This window comes from Eptesicus fuscus, chromosome 4 (assembly GCF_027574615.1).
Source record: "Eptesicus fuscus isolate TK198812 chromosome 4, DD_ASM_mEF_20220401, whole genome shotgun sequence".
Taxonomy (NCBI): domain Eukaryota; kingdom Metazoa; phylum Chordata; class Mammalia; order Chiroptera; family Vespertilionidae; genus Eptesicus; species Eptesicus fuscus.
This window is the reverse complement of record NC_072476.1, coordinates 38,101,388-38,121,957: the sequence shown is the minus strand read 5'-3', so window position 1 is coordinate 38,121,957 and position 20,570 is coordinate 38,101,388. Positions and strand designations below refer to the sequence as shown.

At 43.6% G+C, this 20,570-nt stretch overlaps 1 protein-coding gene across 1 annotated transcript in view; it reads right to left on the bottom strand.

The window, feature by feature from the left end:
* Nucleotides 1-2,458: 2,458 nt before the first annotated feature.
* ZNF608 (zinc finger protein 608) overlaps nucleotides 2,459-20,570 on the bottom strand; it is a 103,479-nt gene continuing 85,367 nt past the window's right edge. Inside the window, exons 3-8 of the mRNA XM_054714953.1 lie at nucleotides 12,062-12,149; nucleotides 9,108-11,559; nucleotides 7,078-7,495; nucleotides 6,341-6,513; nucleotides 4,625-4,778; nucleotides 2,459-2,544 (exon numbers count right to left, since the gene is read on the bottom strand). Coding sequence (XP_054570928.1) covers nucleotides 2,459-2,544; nucleotides 4,625-4,778; nucleotides 6,341-6,513; nucleotides 7,078-7,495; nucleotides 9,108-11,559; nucleotides 12,062-12,149 — 3,371 coding nt within the window. The remainder of the gene's footprint in view (nucleotides 2,545-4,624; nucleotides 4,779-6,340; nucleotides 6,514-7,077; nucleotides 7,496-9,107; nucleotides 11,560-12,061; nucleotides 12,150-20,570) is intronic.

Genomic DNA, 20,570 nt, shown 5'->3' with positions numbered 1-20,570 from the left:
GCTCTCGCATTCCATCTCCCTGCAGTGCTTCGCCCCTAGATGTGCGCATGGACCTCTTCCTCACCTCCTTCAGGGAGGCCTCCCGGATCACTACTTGCGGTTACAAACTCCCACTCCCATGCTTTATTTTTCTCCACAGCGTCTACCAACCATCTAATATATAGTCAAGTCCTCACTTAACATCAATAATAGGTTCTCTGATTTTAAGCCAATGACATATAAGGACAATTTTACCATTGCCTAATTGATATAAATAAGAGTTAAGTTCCTATAGCACCTAATCAATGTTATAACAAAAAGAAATTGAATGAAAGATTTTATTTGACCTGATGTGCTCTGCACATTACTCATATATTGTATTATGTTTACCCCACCTACTAGAAAATGAAAACTCTAAGAGGGCAGGAATTTCCATCTGCTTTGCTTACTGCTATACCCCAGCACCTTGCAAGGCCTGAGATGAAGTAGGTCTAAACAACTTTTTATTCAAAGGGAGGGAGGGAGGGAAGGAGGGAGAGAGGAAGAGAGGAGTTAATTCTGTATATTTGGCATAAAATATGCTAGTAAAACAATTTAATGACAAGTCAAATAAATGGCTAGCTGACTTTTTACACACTTTATACTGACCATATGTCACAGATTTATACCTCCATAATATCATTCTATACCGAAGAAACATGTATGTACCTATTTGCAGTAACATTATACTCCATGTTCAGTGTAAATATCCAGCAAATATGCATATATCCACTGAATGAAATATACTATTTGGCTATTATACCTGTGTATCATATAAGAAAAGTTATTATCTATATATCATATTTTAATGCATCAGACATTCATAACATTAGGAAACCTTTCTTTGAAAATTAGAATCACCATCAATCAGCCAGCTGGCAATAACATGACACAGACAAGAAGCCATTATAAAAAAAAAAACTTTTTAATTCTGATTGCCAAATTATTTAAGGCAGGTATAAAAAAGGAAAGCATTCAATATACATTTTACATAAAATAAACTAGATTACAGCATAAAACAAGTAACCAGGCAATGGCGTTAAAGTCTCTCTCTTCTAAAACTGGATAATTGTAAACATTAAAAAAAAAGGGGGGGACTGCAGGACTATTCAAGTAATAGAACAATCACAGATGTCTCTGGTATGCAGGCTATTGGGTTATTTGCCATTCAAGATTATCAAAAAATGACACCTCATTATTCACAGATGCTCATTATGTCCCCATTTTAATCTTTACATTATGTACAACACAGTTTTTGTGGTACTGGCAACCCCATGCCTTCCAAAAGTATTTTTTCCACAATACACAAGTACAAACAGTGACTACAGGAACATTTTACACTGATGCGTCTTTAACAGGAGCCACCAAATAGACGTCTAAATTGTACCAAGTGTCATCATCACAGTTAGCCTTTCTGAGGGGCTTACGGGAAATATCTGAAGGATATGCAAGGTTCAGGCACACTGATACATAACATTAGTTATTTACAATTCAAAGGGAAAGGAAAAAAAAGTAAGCAGCCTTTTGTGGCTAACACTTTCCAACATGACAGATACATTTTTTATTTCCTTTACTGAGTGGTTTGCAACTTGGCAGCAGACCCTGTGTGTGCGAGCCTGGTTACTGATACAAAAAGTAAAGAATATATATATATGTATATATACATATATGTATACGTATATATATATAAAACAGAAGTTTAATTACAGCAACATTTGTTACTCTGTGATAAAATCTGTAATTTACAAAAATGAAATGACTGGTTTTTGCCTGCCATTAAGGCATTTCAAATTAACACCATGGAACTGATGTCTGTATAAAGCGCTTCCCCATGTGATCCAGTCACATGACAACGTACATTTCCAATCTTGTTATTCTCTGCAAAAGAAAAGACAACCTTAGCACAGGGTTCTATCCACATTTGAAAATATGAAAAGCATGAGATTGATAGGCTTATTTTAGTTCTATTTAATTCATGGAATTCAATTCCATAGAAAGTGAATGAACACAGGGTAATGATATACATTGTAAAAATGTATTCTTCCCCTTTTAAAAAACACTTGGGGGTAATTAAAAATAAAGAACAAACATTACCTTTAACATTATGAAAATAAATTTCTCCATTTGCAACTTTATTTTTAAACATAGTAACACAAAGGGAGTTGTAGTGAATTATTTTATCAGAGCTCTGAGGATAACCCTAGAAACTACGCAACTGTTTAAACAACGGATCAGTTAAGTACGGATCTACATTACAGCTATAGAATGAGGATTGTGGAATAGAAGCTGCATGTGAAGCATAGTGGCATAAAAGCACATTCAATACAACAATAGAAAACCCTCAGGACCTAAGTTTTTGGTCTAAAATGCCTGTTCTTGCTTCCTCCCACCCATTGAAATGTCTCTACCTAAAAAACTGATTCAAAAATGTAAAGAATAGTTACCTTCTTTGTGCAGGAAACATTCCTGATGCAGATGCCTGGGCAGCCACCTGCTGAGAGGCAACGAGGGCGGCAGAGGTCAAGCCTAGTGGGGGAAAACGCAGGGTTCTGAGACATTCAGAAAGATACAAGTAGACACAGGCCAGTGGTAAAGGGCTGCAGACCCAGCAGCAGTGGTATGTCTTTTCCTGAACACACACATGAAATGTTTCATGCAGCAAGGACAGATTGCAAGCCGCTTTGGCCTAACCAATACTCTGAGGTTTTCTTAATAGCTATCCAAAGAGAATATAGCATTCCATCTATCTGGCTCTGCATGGTGCTAAACGGTTTGCACGCATTCCTGAATAGGAAGCTCAGGAGAGATAATGGCCACCAGGTAACAACAGGAAGCAAAAGTCACAGTGAATTACAGAAATGACATGCTATTTGCTTAGAATACAATACTTTCCTAATAACTTATCACGTTAACATTTTTCCCCAGTGATTGAACACAATGCATCCCAAAGGTACATGGAATCAGTGAACCAAACTCAGAAATAGCCTTAACTTTTACCATGCACGAGAAAGGCAACAGTCAGAGAACGTAATAACTCCAAATGTCATGCAGACGCCAACAGAAAATTCTTTTCAATTCTATAGAAAACAATTTCGGACAAAGTAGAGGGAACAAACCTAGGGAAGATCACTCTCTCCTTCTATGTCCTTTATGTTCTTTTTTTAACACCCTAGTTGACACCAAGTAACATGAGTTGAATAATTTAAAATGACCCTTTCACAAGTGTAGAGCTCTTCCCACTTTTGGAAGCACTTGCAAACATATCATCTTGTATTCCCACAGCAGAGTAAGAGGCAACTTGGCAAGCACTAGCTATGGACTGAATTGTGTCCCTCCAATATTCCTGATGGGAAGTCATATCCCCAATGTGACTATATTTGGAGATAGGACCCTACAAGGAAGTAATTAAAATTAAATGAGTTCATAAGGGTGGGGCCCTGATCCAACAGGATCTGTGTCCTTATAAGAAGAGACATCAGAGAACAACACTCTCTCTCACTTTCCCCCGCCCCCCCTTCAACCCTCCAGCACAGTGAACAGGTCAGATGAGCACACTGCATGATGACCGTCGCCTACAAGCCAGGAAGAGCTTCCACCAGAAACTGACCATGCTGGCACCCTGATCGCAGACTTCCAGCCTCCAGAACTATGAGGAGATAAATCCCTGTTGTTTAAAGCCAGAGAGACTGTGGTATTTTGTGGCAGCCAGAGCGAAGACAGCAAGATCCCCCAGGTGATCTATTGGGAGAGCTGGTGCCATGGCCCATCTGCTGGGAGGTGACAGAGTTAGGACAAATGGCACATGCTCAACTACAGCACCATGAGTTCAAGGCTCCCTCCTGTTAATTCTATGGCTTTTTAAAAGACGTTTCTCTATCCTGGTAAAATGTGGCTCAGTTGGTTGGGCGTCATTCTGTGCACTGAGAGGTCCCCAGTTCGACTCCTGGTCAGGGCACATGCCCGGGTTACGGGCTCGTTCCCCAGTAGAGAGCGTGCAGGAGGCTGTCGATCGATGTTCCGCTCTGACATGGATGTTTCTATCTCTCTCTCTCTTAGAAAATCAATAAAAACATAGTAAAAAAAAAAAAAAAAAAAAAATGTTTCTCCATCTTTAGTGAAACAGTCACAGCAGTGAAGGGCTGTGGAGAGTCCCTGAATGAAGTCATAAAAAGTGACCATGTTACTTCTGTTACTTCCATGAGAAAAGAGCAACTTAAAAGGCCTGCAGAAATCAGGACAATTTCACGAAGCCTCCCACTGTGCCCCCTGCTTCCACAACTCCCTCCAGTAGCTATCTGATCTTCTGATTGCTATAGTCAGTGCCCCAGACACTGGCCGCCACCCTTAGCCTGCGAGATAACAGCAAGCCGCTGATAACATCAACAAGTGACAATTATTAAGTGGTAGCCATTCTGTGTCTTAGCAGAATACAAAGGTGTGGGTTAGCCTTAGTTTTGCTACTAGGAAATACTAACAAGTACATGTTGAAAACCCTCCCCAGAGCTAACCTTAACTCATAGCTCAATATCTTTAAGACATGAAAGGCAGTTTGGGCAACTGCTTTCCAAAGCGGAATGAAGAAAGGCACAACGATAGAGCTGCTGACCTTGAAAAGGGTCGTATTGACCAGGGATTAGCGGGTAACCCATGCCTACATGGGTGTGATGATGCGTGTGCAGGTGCCGCTGGCTGAAGGGGGAGTGGCGATCCCTCTCCCTCTCTGCTTCCCGTTCCCGCTCAGCTGTAGCCTTCTCCACCGGCTGCAACAGAAGAGAGAGATTATCCCATTAGTCCTCTGCAAAAAAGCAGTGGGAGTACCACCTTTGTCCTTTCAGCAATATATGTTAATGATTAAAAAGCAAATACACAGATACTTAAAATTACTTATTAGTTGAAGACCAAGTCAAAAAAGCTTCAGTTTCCATTGGAATTAAGTTAACACTAAAGAACTGGTCCACCCATAAGGGGAACCAATAATCTCCTCAAATGACTTCTCTATTTACCCATATTTTAGATTAAGAATCTACTCAATTTCTTCCCAGAAACAACTTTTATTTTTATTAATATATTCTTATTGATTTCAGAAAGGAAGGGAGAGAGAGAGAGAGAGAAATATCAATGATGGTTGAGACAGAATCTTAGATCGGCTGCCTCCTGCCTCCCCGCACTGGGATTGAGCCCACAACCTGAGCATGTGCCCTGGTCGGGAATTGAATGGTGACCTCCTGGTCCATAGGTCAACACTCAACCACTGAGCCACACTGGCCTGGCCAGAAACAACTTGTAAATATGGGGTCAAGGAAAAGAAGTAGTTATAAGAAATTTCTTCAAGGTCAAGTTTTCTGATTACCTTTTTACTTCATTCACATTTTGTGGGTGGGAATCTATCTTGTAATTTTAAATATCTTTGTCTGTTTTGTTCCATTGAAAAATGCATTCCATTACATGCCTCTATCAGGTACAGCAAATCATTGCCCTAGGTCTCCAAAAGCATTCCAGAATCTCCCATTTCAGTACACTCAGAAGAAGCTCTATTCTCCCAGATTACAGTTTGGTTAAGGTTCATGTATTTTTTGATACATTTTTATTCACCAGAGCTTAACCACTCTTTCACTAAAATTCTTTTTCTCACTTGAGAAAAATCTTTGCACTAGAAGTAGTACTCACAGACAAAGATTCATAAATCATCTTTTCTAGTCTCTTTCGAGTCTCTGGTGGACTCATTCACATCACAGATGCTGTATTTTACTTTATTCCAAACCTCTCTTTCTCGCCAAGAGCAACCACATCCTCTCTTTTGTCTCCCTTCAGAACAGTCTTTTTGGGCGGGGGCCGGGGAGGCAGGGTGTCGGGAGAGCCATCTTTCACAAGGACACACGTCTGCATTACTTCAGCGAGTTGTAGGGACATGACGATGAGTCAAGGCCAAAAAAGAACAGATGCAGCCACCACGCCTGAGCCAAGTGACTCACTCTGGCATGCAAGTGCATCCAAATATCTTGCATCACAAATATTTTGCACCAAAAGATGGATCCTATGAATTTAAATGTCCACCTAACATGCATCCTCCTGGAAAGGCAAAGTATAGGTTTTGCAATAGAAAAGCTTGTGACCACCGTATACGCTTTAACAATTTTTTTTTTTCCTCATGTGAAACCATCTTACTTTTGAACATTCCACTCTTTATGTATCTGGATAAAACAGCATCCAGAAATCACAGCTGGGTTCCAAAACCATTTATATTTCAAGACTGTTCTCTAGTATGCCCCTTTTCCTCCCCCCAAAACCCAGGACTTTTAAATGAGAACAAAAGGCGGCTTACAGCAGGGGACTTGCTGCGGTATTGGCTGGCGTGCTGCTGGAGCAAATCCAGTGCTTTAGATTCAGTGGTCGTTTTCGTGTTGATGCTGGGGCTGGTATTGACTTTCTCAGCCTCGTCTCTCCCAGACATCTTCCCATAAACAGGATAATGAAATCCTGGAGAGAGATAGGCCCCTGCAGATAAACAACAAATGCCACGTCAAGTTATGAGCTACATCTTAAAAGAAAAAGAAAACCATTTAGATTACATGAATTTGGGATAAGAGTCATAGACCTTAAAATAGGGGATTACGTTAAGAATGGGCTACATCATTGTTACACTGTATCTAGGTCCTTCAATTTTCTTCTCCCAGTTAATTCATCCTGATGAACGGAGGTTATAAACAGAATTGAGCTTACAGCCATTTCATACATTTATGTGTCCGCTTAAGTGAAAGGAACAGTAACTATAATGATTATGACAGTAAGTGCTTAGAATATTTTCACAGGCAATAAAGTATCTGTCAGTCTAACAGCTATGGCAGCCTATCCGAGACGATGGAAACAATAGCCGAGGACTCTTGACATCTTAAAGAACTCTTATATTAAATCAGTTTCATCTTTGGGACTTTAAGCAGCATAAAAATAAGCAAAACAAATGTCACTCTTGAAGCATCTAATTTATCCTGAGTTTTTAATAGCTAAGATTCGAACACAGCCTCTTCCCTCCAATAGAGTTTTAGAACCCACAACACGTACCAGGGTAACTGTGCATTAGGACGGGAGAAACAGCCCGGTATGCAGGGTGGCTGGGGTCATACATCTGTGGGTAAGGATAAGCATGCAAGTACTGTATGTAGGACTGATGCTGACTCAGGGGTGAGGACACAGCCACTCTTGTTCCCCGAGAGTCCTTCCAGTTCACGGGAGTCTTTCGATCATCACTTTTCAGCTTGCTTTCCTCCAGGGACTGAGAGTCAGGGCGCTTGGCCTCTTTGGGCTCCTCTTTAATGCTGGTTAATGATACCGGGAGGCCGGACAGGCCACTCTCTTTATTGGGAGTCTTCCTGGGACTGTCCTCCCTTAATTTCTTTTCTCTATCAAGGTCTTCTGACTTTTGCTGATCCAGGTATTTGGGCTGGTATACGTAATGATGCCACGTCCTTGAATCTGGATCCTGATTTTTTAGAAAAAGATTTGTTTTAAAATTTCGATTTTTTTTCAAAGAAACCATGAATCATCATGACAACACTATTACTATTGCAAGTTAACATTTATTCATGTACTAGCACTGCACAGAGCTTTCCCTCCTACACAGAATAATGTCTGGGGTAGGCATTAGTACTGAGCACTTCTGCAGACGACAAAAGCAAAGCCTTTAAAGTTCCAAGGGACACCAGGGTCACCCGCTGCCCAGGTGTGGGGATGGGCTTCAAACTTAGGTCATTTCTCTACATTAAATAACATCCTTACACGTATTTAATCTAACTCCCATTTTCCTTTTAATATCTCACATAGGCAAAAAGAATTTTTAAAATTCCAACTCAAGCTAATAATAGTAAATCCAAATAATTACCATAGCAATTAATATCATTTAGGGGGAAAAACACTCTTGGTTTCCTAATACATTTTCTTCACCCACAGCTGAAGCTTACTATATTGGCTCATATCTCATTATGTGCTAATATCTTAATCATAACAAAACTTCAAATTAATAGTACACATTATGGTTTTTCTATTAGAAAACAAAGCCATTTATAACCCCATTCTAAAAATCGCGCCCTTCTAACAGCCCTGGGAAGCCACAGCCTGAGTCAGGCCTGGGGGTGGGGGTGGGGGTCGGGGGGAGATTCGGGCCCTAAATGGCCTTTGTGACCCCCATCCCATTCATGATCACCCCCCTGGGAATTTAGGTCCTAAGTGAACATTCAAGGTTGGGCCTAAGGTCCGACTTTTGAACAGAAATGAATGTGAAGAAAGAATTTTGTTGCTCTGATTCATCAAGGACTTCTAAGTGTGGGAGTGGTGGAGGTGGGGGATGCTGGGAAATTCCAGAATGGACACTCAGGGAACTGAAGGCAGTCAGGATGTCGGAACCATGACAGAAAGTGCTAGCACGTGTGTGCTTTCACGGGACCGACTTCCAGGTGTTTGCACGTGTAACCTCAGGCTGCAGGGCTCTGGGATGACTGCCCGAGGAACATCTACCCAGACCTCCTCTCTCTCCTCACAGGCGACCAGCACTGAGCTCCACGTTGGGGCACGTAACACAGGTGCAAAACCGAAACCCAGGTATCCCAGGTGCCATGTGAAAGACATCTGGGTCCCAAGTTTCACTAAAAAGTTGAGTTGGGAAATGTGAATTTAGGAACCCAGTTTTAACATTCCTAAAAGATGCCAACAGAAATTTGGAATGTAGAAAAACAAGTATTTTAGAGATCAGACGTTAAGTCAGAAGGAAACTCAATGGCCTTGTGGCAGAATTCCCTCACTTTGGACGCGGTAAGAAATCAAGGGACCACGTCAGATTCAGTTAGTCAACAGCATCACGGACCACGGAAAGCACATGTCCACAGTTTGTTGTAGGAAACTGTGAATGATGTACATTTCAGAGGTACACAGTAACTCCTGAGACAGTCTTTTAAGGTATTTTTCAAAAGAAGAGGAATCAACCCTAATGAACCCTCTGGTTTATTTCCTGTCAAGAAGTCCTAGCCACCAAGCCCAGACATGTGTGCGCAAGTCTCAGCCTGCTCTCTCCCTGTGGGGGCCATGCTCCACAATCTTACTTGTTTAAATCTGGAGGTTGGGTCTACACCTGTCTGCTTCATAGAGTCCATGACAGATTTCATTTCTACAGCCTCTTTAATAAGCTGGTGGTTTTCCATCTGCTTAGCTTTGAAGCTGTCGGCCTGAAGCTGCTGCTGGTGATTGGAGAGAAGCTGCGATTTACCTGTCTCCTCAGTTTTATTAGGCACTGACGGCCCTAGTTTAGAATGGTTTTTGCTAGGCTCCGGAGTAGAGGGAGCTTTTGAGATTGTGGCCGATGGCACGTTTTTCTGTTTACTGTCCTCCTTGCCCAGCTCTTTCAAGGGGAGCTCATTTTTCCGTTCACAGTCTCCTCTCCCAGTCTGGGCCATTTTCTGCTCTGCCAGCCTCTGGTCCTCATAGTATTTCTCATACTGCTGTCTGTAGGCAGGGCTGGTGGCCATCAGAGACTTCTGGTCCATATAGAGCCCATAGGCATACTGGCCATAATAAAGGGACTGAGCCAGGGCAGGGTGCCTCTGGGTGATAACCGACTGGTGCTGAGGCTGTAGGGATGCTGAGGGATGGTCCACTCTCTTGGCATCTAGCTGCTCTGCCTTGTCTTTCTTTTCCGCGTCTTCTTCGGACTCCTTCTTGATCTTCATGCCCTGCGTGCTCCCACCATTCCCAGCTGCAGGGGCGCCGACCTGCCCAGGGTGCATGTAACTTGGCGAATAGTAAGGATCGTAGCCGTGGTAATAGGGAGAATGGGACTCTTTCATTTGAGATGACTGTGCTGTCGTTGAAGAATGCCCTTTCACAACACCGTCCTTACTGGAAATGATATCTGACGGGGAACTGGCTTTTGACCTCATGCCCTCCGACCTGCTGTCCGAACCACCATCATCGGCAGCATCAGAGATGTCCGAGTAGGCAGGGCTGCTGGTCTTGGCCGCAGAATTCTCTGCCCCGTTCTGCGTGAGCACGTGCAGCGGGGCCATGGGCGCCTGCCCGTTCACCAAGGTGTTGCAGTCCATCCTTGAGGCGCTCCCGATGGAAGGGCTGGGAGCGTTGTCTGTGAATGTGTACACCTTGTCAGCCTCCGCTTTGATGCTGGCCATGCGGCTCTCTTGAGATTCTGACAACCCATTGGCCAGCACTTCGTTCTTGCTGAGATGGTCCTTTAAGAAATGCCCAGACAAGTCTTTCCCGCCCCCCTTGGCGTCCTCCAGTTTGCCCAGCTTCGCATCCATTTTCGGGCTGCCCGTCTCTTTCCCTTCCTTGTCCTTGAGCTTCCGCTTCTCCTTTTTCTTTTTGTCTTTGAGCGACACAAGAGCTGGGTTCACGGTGATGGGCTCCCCCATAATGGTGGGCTTTGGCTGAATGGGCTTTAACGGAGGACTCTTTGGTGTGGCCTGCACAACGGTGGTGGTGAGGGAGGGCAGTCCGGGGATCGTCCCCGTCGTGGTGTTGGTGAAGGCTGCCGTGGGGATGGCGATCAGTTGCGGGGGGGTGGGGGCCGGGGCCGGGGCGATGGGCCGGGCAGTTTTCAGTTTGGAGAGGTTTTTGTCCATTTTGCAATTGTTGGCTTTTTTGCCCTTTTCTTTATCTCCCAAATTTTTCTTGTCAATTAATCCTTCAGCTTCCAGTTTGGGCATTTCGGCGGCCAGACTGCCGTCGGCCGAACAACTGTCCAATGTGGCCGTCATGTTGGAGATGACCGGGAGGCTGCTCAGTTCATTGTTAAGGCCCTTCTTTTTGCCGGAATTCTTCCCAGCTTTAGATCCGATAACAGAACCTGGCCCATTGCTCATCAGCTCCCTCTTTCCTTTGGGGGTCCCAGGGGGGTTCCCCGAGCCAGGGGACGCGGGCGCCTTCCCCTGGTCATAAGCTGATACGCTTGTGCTTGGCTCCCCGCACTCGAGTGCCACGTTACTCATGGCCTCCTCGCAGTCCGAGATCTTGTCCTCGCTGTCAGGCTCAAACTCCAGCTTGTTCTCTGGGTCTAAGTGTGCATGCGCCTGGTGGTACCTCAGGCCGTTGATGTGCTTGTACTTTTTGTTGCAGTTTGGGTGAGGACAATCGATTAACACTGGCGAGGAGCAGCCTTGGTCCAAAAAAGTAGTCTCTGGTTTCCCTTGCGGGGTGGTGGGAGTGCTTCTGGAATTGGTGCGGACACGCTTCCCGGGCTTATTGTCCTCGGAGCTGGAGTTCAGGTCCAGCTCCATCGGAGGCTTGTTTTTCCTTTTGTTGCTGGAGGAGGGGCTCGCTTTGATGTCCTCGGCGGCACAATTCGGGGGTGTCCTTCGCCCGCTGGCATTGAGGCTGCCCCGCCTCCCTTTCCCATTGGCGCCCCCTCTGTTCTTGCTCTGCAGCCCTCTGGACTCCGTGAAGCTGGCTTCTGAGCCCGGGGCGGCTGCGGCAGACCTCGCTCTCTTCCCTCGGCCCCGGCCCCCTCTCATCTCCAGGTCGCTTGTGGGTGACTCACAGAACCTAGGGAAGCAAGGAACAGACGTCAAAATGAGCAGCCCCAAAGAGCCAGGTGAGATCACCAAGTACACAATGCAGCCAACACCCCAGCAGCTTTAGGGCTGGGCCCAGATAAGGAAAAGACACCCTATTCTTTCACTGACAATTTCAACACCTGCAAAAGAGCAGGCTACCAATGGCTTATATTCTCCCTCCGAAAACCAAAGAAAAACGGCTCAGGTAGCCAGCTTCAAATCCAGTTCAAATTCCCATTTTGAGAAAAGAAGAAAACAAAGAAGAGAGTAGGGGCAGGGAGTAGCAATCTCCTGGCAGAAAAGAAATCCAGCATCTGCATTTTACTGTGTTCAATCCTGAATTGCTCATTTCCCTTATGCTTGGTTTCAATTACAGGCAGACTTTTATGTATTATTCATCTCTCTCTCTAGTTTCCTTGCAAAGAGAGGACGGAGGAAGGAGAGGAAAGAGGAGAGAAAACAGAGCCTGAAACAAACGGCTCTGGGCATACCTGGGAGGGGCCCAGTCGTGCTTGGTGCAGTCCAGGAGGGTCCCTACGTAGGTTTTGTTCCTCCACGTGACATTAACCACTAGGACACCTGCAGAGTGGGGAATGAAGGAGGACCCTGGTTAGCACAGATTACTCTAGTTACAGTTCGTTTATTTTTATTATTATTATTACTACTACTGCTTTACCAGCAAAGTTCTATTCTCATTTGCTTTCAAAAGCTGTGGTTTGCATTCTTCCTCTTTTTGGTTTCAGTGACCCCAAATGAAAACCCACAGGAAATTGTGTGTGTGTGTGTGTGTGTGTGTGTGTGTGTGTGTACTCATGCGCATGCAGTACAAAAGGGTAAGGCTGTGTGTGAGAGTGTAATCAAGATACTGCTGACAGAAGGAAATGGTCTTTGCCATGTCCTGCTGTAAAATAGCAACACTCACCTCTTAATTTTTCTATTATTACACATAATTGCTTTCGTTTGGCAAGCAGCCAACAAAAACTAAATGCCAGTTACCAATGCTTAAACCAGAAGGTGACTGAAAGAAATCGGTTTTGTTTCTAATTCAACAATATAAAATAATGGCGATTTTTACTGAAAAAAATTATGTGGGTGCACAAATATAGGTATACAGCAGGGAAGCAGGGGGCATGGAGTCCAGATAACAGACAATCAGATGATTTATCGTTCCTAATCCTCCCCTCTCTGGCTTTGTGAGACAAGAATCAGCCTTGGTGCAGTATCTGTTTCACTGTTTGGTCTTGTTTCATATTAAAGACTCCTAAAATAGGCCTCTTAAGAAAATAAATGTGCACAATAGGTTTGCTCTTGGGCTTATCTTTAGAGTCAACTTTAGTAAGCATTTGCCACAGAAGATTAGAAAAAAACCTCAAACCAGCACACTTGTTTCCTGCAAGCCATTTTGCTTTTCCCAACTGCTTTGCAGACAGACGATTTAATTTAGCACTGCATCTGTGAATCACGAAACTTAAGTGCACTTAGTATACCAAATGTCACAGGGAAACAAAATATAACATCCTCTTTATTTCACTAGAGGACAAGAGCCATTTTTTAAAAATCACTCCTTTGAAGCATATATTACAAGGACCTAGATGTTGAGGCATACATAAAATATTAGGGTAAAGAAATAAAATATTTAAGTGAGCCTTTGTTTTCTTTTCTGTACCTACCCCATCTCCCCCCACGCTTTCTTAGAAAAACAAAGGGACATTACTCAAAGTCTATTTCTAGCTGGTTTGCTCACTTGTTCACTGCCATTTTGAATTTTACAAAAAAACCTATATTGAACTCCTTTATGGGTAAGGAATACCTCACAAGGTAAGACTCATTTCCTTGGGAGCATTTTAACACCAGGTAAAATATTTGAATGGTTGGGACTCAAGTAGGGGAAAGGAATGATTCCTTTCAGAAACCTCAAAAAGAGATTTAAAAATTGCTTCCCATATGGTCTATGTTGCTATTACTTAGGTAACAGCTGAATTTACTCACTGTAGCAATAGTCTAGCAGGGGAGGGAAAAGCTAGCATGAGGCAAAGCAAGCATTTCCTCAGATGACAGTTGATTCCACTCTAAGCCCCTCAGGAATGGTTTTTAAAAAACACCATCGAGTATAACATTCACATTGGGATGGGAATCAATGGTAATTAGGCATTTGGTCAAAATTTGCACAAGACAACAATTGGAGGAAAGGATTCTTTATGAGCACATCCCTTCAGGAAAAGGGAGTGGGCGGGAGAGCAGGCCAAGGGGAAGACAGAGCTGGTTTTCACATCATGTGCTCTCTGGGGCACTGTGTGTGGTGTCAAAGACCTTTACAGCTGCTTAAAATTCTTTAGCATGTCAGCTATATTTACAGTACAGGAATATATCTGTATTGCCAGAAGGTTACTGCATTTCAGCTTTAGATGCAATAGGCTGAATCACTGCGTTCCAGAGTCCCTGATGTAGCACAAATGTATAATTAAAATTGCTTGAAAGGAAACATGAAAGAAACAACAAACCCTCCATTCTTGCAGTAATAAAATTAAAAACAGGAAAAGTCTGCACAGACACTTAACATTTGTCAGCAGTGAAAGGCTTTTGTTATTGCTTTTCCCCTAAGGGTTTCGCGGTTCCAGCAAATACTGGCCGCGGATTGGCCGGTGCCTGCTGGGAACGCTCGCGTCTGATTGGCTGGGCCCAGGGCGGCCACAGGGAGCAGGGAGGCAGCAGCCGCGGATAAAGCAGCGCCCCGGAGGGAGGAGGCTGCGCCCTGGAGGCGGGCTGGCCGGCCAGGCTGGGACTGGTGCGCCCAGCCGGGTTGCCCGGGGCCAGAGCGCTGCCCTCAAGACCCTGCTCTGTCGATCACCGCAGGCCGTTCTGTGTGATGAAAGCTCGTCTGCGTGACGGTGCTGGTTTACCACCGCGACCCACGCTGCCTGCGCAGCTCCATGCAGCCCACCAGCCCGCTCCAAACCCGCAGAACCGAATTCCTGGTCTCCAAAAAGGACAAAGGAAAACGGAGGGCCAGTGAGAAGGCAGGGATCCCAAACAAGCAAATCCTTGGTTATCCGGGTCTACCATTTAAAGCTGTCACAAAGACTAAATCTCAGTTGCAACTTCCACACTGTACAACTATTCACACCGCCGGATACCATTTCTAGAAGCCACACAAGCAGACCTCTTATCTAAGTACAACAAATAGTATTATTAGCACTCGGTGGAGAAAAAAAATCTTTACAGTCTTTTTTCAATTTCAAAGGGCCTCAATAGGTCAGCTTTATTTCTCTACCCTCCTTATTTAAAACGCTCTATTCCTGGGGAGATTTTGAACAGTCTCCATCACGGAGAGCTAATTAAATATGTGTGCTTGTGTCTATTTTTCTTTATATGTACAAGCCACTTCACAATGCCAGAGTATTTCTATCTGCCCAGAATTCCTGTGCGACTATAGAACGCACGTGTTTGCACAGCCAGATCTGCTGCTGTGGGGTGGAATGAAGGCTCAAGGAACCCTTCTCATAAACGACAAAGTGTATTGTTTCTTTGTAAGGAAGTCTCTGTTTAGACAACATCCTATTGTGAGAGGCCAAGTACAGAGGTGGTGTTTCGGCTCTAAAAGCTGTACATGGTTTGTGGTTCTGCTGAAGTCTCGACATCTTGAACATTTTGTAACCCATGGTCACATAAAGCTGACTCCACTTCTTTTGAAGGAATAAATGCTCCAAATGAAAATTAGTCCTTTAAATGTACAAATCTGAATTTTATAAATCTGTGCCGAGTTATGTTTCTGGCTTGATGTTTATGTAAATTGCAAATAAATATGCATTTATTCCAAAAACGATTTAATATTTCTTTTAATGCATATTTATTCTTTCAAACCCTAGCCTATGAGCTAGTCTCCAGGGACAATCTCTGCAAGTCCGTTTCATCTTTATATTCTCAAGTATCCCACCAGCTTTGTCATCCTCTCTTTCCACCCAGGGACTGGGCATGGTCTTTCTCAAAATTCTAATAATGCCTGCCCTGTAACGTTTTTATTTGAAAATTATCTGATGATTATTACCAATGAAGTAAGAAGAGAGCAATGGATGGTTTGAGAGTGCTCGCCATACAGGGTTTTCTTCTTTGTATTAAGGCTTTGTCTTAGATACTGCTACAGAATCTAAGCTGCTGCCCCCATAAAGCATATTACTTACAGGACACTTAATAATGTGGTATGTGTTCGATAGCCTGAGCCCCTTCCCTCTACAAGTCAAAGAGCCCTGAGCTCTCAGAAGGAGTCCATTGTCACACTGTTCTGTCATTTCCTCATGCCAATACTTAGCAGTTAAGTGGTCCCGGAGAGATGGTCAGGCCCATTACGCATTTATTGTGCATCTACAGGGCATACACTAGGCACTTACCTGGTGCTGTGGAATCAAATCACATTTTGGCTAGAACTCCACCCAAAGACAGAACAGAACCAACACAGGGATACCCTATAATCCAGAAGTGGAAGCATAGTTCGCATATTACCCACACTTAGGGAGTAGGGCCCTTAATCCATCACAATAAACTAGATCCTGGATGTGACTTGCACAGTGCCTGTCCTGCCCACAGTCCCTGCTCAGACGGGAATCTTAGGGAACGAGGCTCCTAGACCAGTAATCCAACCCTGGCCTCACTTGACTGTTCCAGGGATGAGTGCCTGAAGCGGTGGCAACCAAACAGGGACTTACTCTGGGAATCTGAATTAGTAACATGGAAGGGAAAGTTAACAGTAAGTGTAGAAACCTAAAGGTTACAAGGTACTAAAGGCTGAGAGGACTGTGGTGGGCCAAAGCCCAAGGATGCCATAGCTATGAGATGAGAAAGCCAATACTTGTGGGTGTGTGTCCCCTTTTCTCCATCCCTCACACCACGCATAACTGACCTCTTATCCTCCAGCCGTCTTGTTTAAAAGTTGTTCCTGGTTCTAACCTAAAACCTGCCTGAACACCGTGGTCCTCGCTGTGCCTTCTGATACCCGGAGAGACAGTCCACCCCTCATCTAGTTCACCTAGGCAAGGTCAATGACCATGTTGACTTTCTCTTTACCTCCAGTTCATATTTTCCCCTCCAGCCTCAACAAGTTTCCTCAACCATTCTGTATGTCCCTTTCCATTCCCATGGGGAAAAAAAACAAAACAACTTCAAAGCTGTCCTAGTCCAAATCCCCAGGGAAACTGAAGGTTCCCAATGAATTAGGAGCAAACGGAGACAAAGGCAAATGTTATCTCTTCTGAATCTTCTCCAGTGACACACAGACCATACACAACACACACACACACACACACACACACACACACACACACACACACACACACACACAAGGCCACTCCCTCCTCCATCCTCACTCACTCCATACAGTCCCCTCATCAATGAACGCTCAACAGAATCCATGTTCTCTCTCAGCCAGCCACTTCTCAGACTCCCTGCCAGTTAGATGTGATGCTGAGCCTCAGTTCTAAAAAAGGAAAGTGAGTCAACTACATGTGTCACTTCCAGGCCTGGCCCATAAGAATCTCCCATCCATGTTCTTCAAATCTCTTCCCCTTTCTGGCTGACTGGGATGGAGACTATGCAACCCTGAAGGCCACAAGAAGATGGCAGGGTCTCCTTCATCTGGGGATAACCAGACAGGAATACTGACTTAGTCTACGAGGTGAGCAGCAAACAAACGCTTACTGTATTTAAACAATATTGAGACTATCTGTCTTAACCTAATACACGGTCCCTTTAACACTTACACACAGTATGCCTGTCTCTGCCAACTAGACTACAACTCCCTGAAAACAAGAGCAGTGTCTGCACCCAGCACACCTGTGAGCACAGTGCCCAGCACCGAAAGAGAGAGAGAGAGAGAGAGAGAGAGAGAGAGAGAGAGAGAGAGAGAGAGAGAGAGAGAGTTAGTTCAGCACCTAGGAACTACCAGGTGGTGATGGAAGAGAATCTAGATTTGAATTTTAGTCACTTCTTTTCACTGTTCCCATATTTTTTCAATAAGCATAATCTTCCACTGGCTTATGGATGATAGAAATTCTCTGCGGAGAGATTTGGCTCCAAAGATGTTATAAATATGGTTTATGAATTACTGTTTCTGGTATTTGTGAAGATGTTTCTTCAAGAACTGGGCAAATGGCTGATTTCCCAGTGGATCAGCATAGCTGTTTGTATTACAGTTTAAAGACCATTTCAGAGTCTTTCAAGTGCCTCATCCCTGCGACAGAAGTTCTCTGCCAAGCATTGCAAATGCCGAATCTGGAATCAGACATAACTTTTTTGAACTCTGATGCAGACTAGCACATCTGGATGGACTTGGTGTGCACTCATGCAGAAAACAGAAACCCCATTCTAATAACAATGAAACAGAACCCATTTATGCCACACACCCCTTTTTTAAAAGTTTACACATTTCTTTCCTTTTATATATTTTTCAGTAGAAACATTAGTGACAATTAAAATGCCACAAAATGCTGGTTTCATGAGTACAAGATAAAGTTCATATATTTCAGATATCGTATTACCCTATATTTTTATACAATGCGCCTATTGTGCGCGGTATGATTTATCACCACTCCTTTGTACTGAACTCCCTCCAATGGCTTGTTCTTGTGGTTCCGTTGTATCCAACACAGGTCCTTTTTAAACAGCCGGGGCCTGTGGAGTACTCTTGTTCATTTTTCTGGCTTCAGAGTTTCCACCCTTCAGGTCGGTCTTTCTTCAAAGGACAACGCTGAGTTTATAATTATTTGGGGAAATTTTAAATTTACAACTAAGGTTGCCAATGAAATTCCGGACAGCCAAAAAGCGCAGGGACTTTCCTAGTACCCATGCCAAGTATATATGGAACATTAGGACGAGAAAGTGTTGTCACATGACCAGAAAATGCAGTATTTTTTTTTAAAGAGCCCTACTGCTGGGCCGAATGTTTGAAGAGTCACTTTAACCACATCCTGTAATCAAACCATCTGGAACACAGTGCTGCGATTAGTCACCCTGAACATTGGGCTTTATCTGAACAAACAGTGTACGGCAATGGAGCTTGGGAGATAGGGCAGCACTAACAAAGGGAAGTGTAATGAAACACTTTATGCCCTAGTGTGCTGCCACCCCAGCCATTAACCCCAGAGACACACTGCTCTGGTGTTAATGTACTACTTTATGAAAGCACAGTGAGCTTAAAGATTAAAGGACTGAAGGGCTAAAAATTGCTGGTTAGGATAGACATTCTCTGTCGGCGGCTGGAATATGTTGGCACCACTCTATCTGCGTTAATTATAACCTCTCAGATGACAGTTCAGCATTCCTATTAAGGTTTGGCGTTATTTTTCAGGACATTAGGAACAAGGTTCGTTTATGGGAGGATAGTTATGATTCTTTATTTGCCAGAGGTTAATCTGGGCACCCAGACATTTCTTTTTGGTTCACCTAAACACTCTCCATAAATAACAAGGAAAAAATAAAATAAAGCCTTAACCCAAATAAGTATCCTAGACCAATACCAAAAAAGCAAAAAGCAGTGGCAAAATGCTGTTCTAATCTACATGTTAAGAGATGGTATTCATTCCTACTTGATGTGCTTTTCTCTTGCAAAAGTAAATCTGATCATCAGATAGCATCTATGGAAACCTTTTATAAAAAATCTGAAAGGCTTCTCCGCCCCCCCCACCCCCGCCTAAATACAGTGACTAAGCCTTAAAAGAAAAAAAAGAAAGGAAAACATGGCTGAAGAAACCTTGTTTCCCCGTGGGTCTTACGGTTTAATACACAAAAGAACACACAGCCACTTCCATCACTGTCACCGCCCCTGCAGCCTTTGTTCTGAGGCCTGATGAGCTGTATTGATTTGGAAAAATCATTGAGCTTCTTGGAAAACTAGACTCTCGCTTATTCACTGCCATCCATTTCTTTCCCAGGAAGACAGGTGGTCAATATCCAGTTGACTGGTCAGCTAAAAGAAGCTCTCGCTGCCTTTCTTTTCTTGCTTCCTTAGTAACATTATCCTTTCCCACTTCTAGAAAATACAAGCAGTCTTGTGGGTAAGAGGGAGCAGAAATCAGGCTTTTATACAGCACCACCGGGAACACTAAAATGCTGTCCCATACATACATATGCAGATGGTGACAGTATTTTCACAGACCAAGTATTATATAAGTTTGAACATAAATAACAACTTTGATAGCCTAAGATATAACTTCTAAAAAATCAAATCAAAACACATCATTAGAGCTCCATGCTTACTGCAGAAAGAACTGCTTTCCTTCTTTTACATACTCAGTACATATGTTTTAGCAAGTTCCATCGTTACAAGATGTCATAGATATCAATATAGGAATTTGGGGGAACAAAGAGAATAATGAAAAAAAAATCACATAGATCTTTAGAAAGTAATTTTAAACATGATCGGTAACAAAAAACATGTGCTTTTAAGTTAGGCATATATATACACCCTAAAGCAACGTTATCCTTGATGGCTTGAGGCTAGTGTTGAAATGATATATATTGCAACCTTTCACACCATAATCTGTAGCCCTCAGTGCTTAGGTAGTTCCTCTAATAGTTTCTGCTAAGGTACCCAGGGTCCCCACTTGGGGACAGGCGGGAGGACAGGTTTAGGTGATAGTGTTGAGAGGGTGGATGGTGGGAAGAAGACAAGCCCCCTGAGCTTGCCTCAACCAGGGCAGCAGGGCAGAGACACTCTGCCAGGCCGCATCAAAGCCACCTCCTGCTCCTCCCAGGGGATGCTTTCCAAGCTGTGGTCCATCAACGCTCAGCCAACATACAGCAGGACGAGGTGCTATGCTCAAGTGAATGATAAAGGGTGGAGGAGGGGAAGGAGGCAGAAGGGAAAGGGGTAGAGCAGAAAAAAAAAAAAATACAGTCTTCTGAGGCAAACATCTGGAGCAATTTAAATACATGAACTGAACATGTATATGTCTGGAGTATAGGTATATATTTGTATAAAGAGGTTTCATTTCTTGTTGATTAAACTTTCCT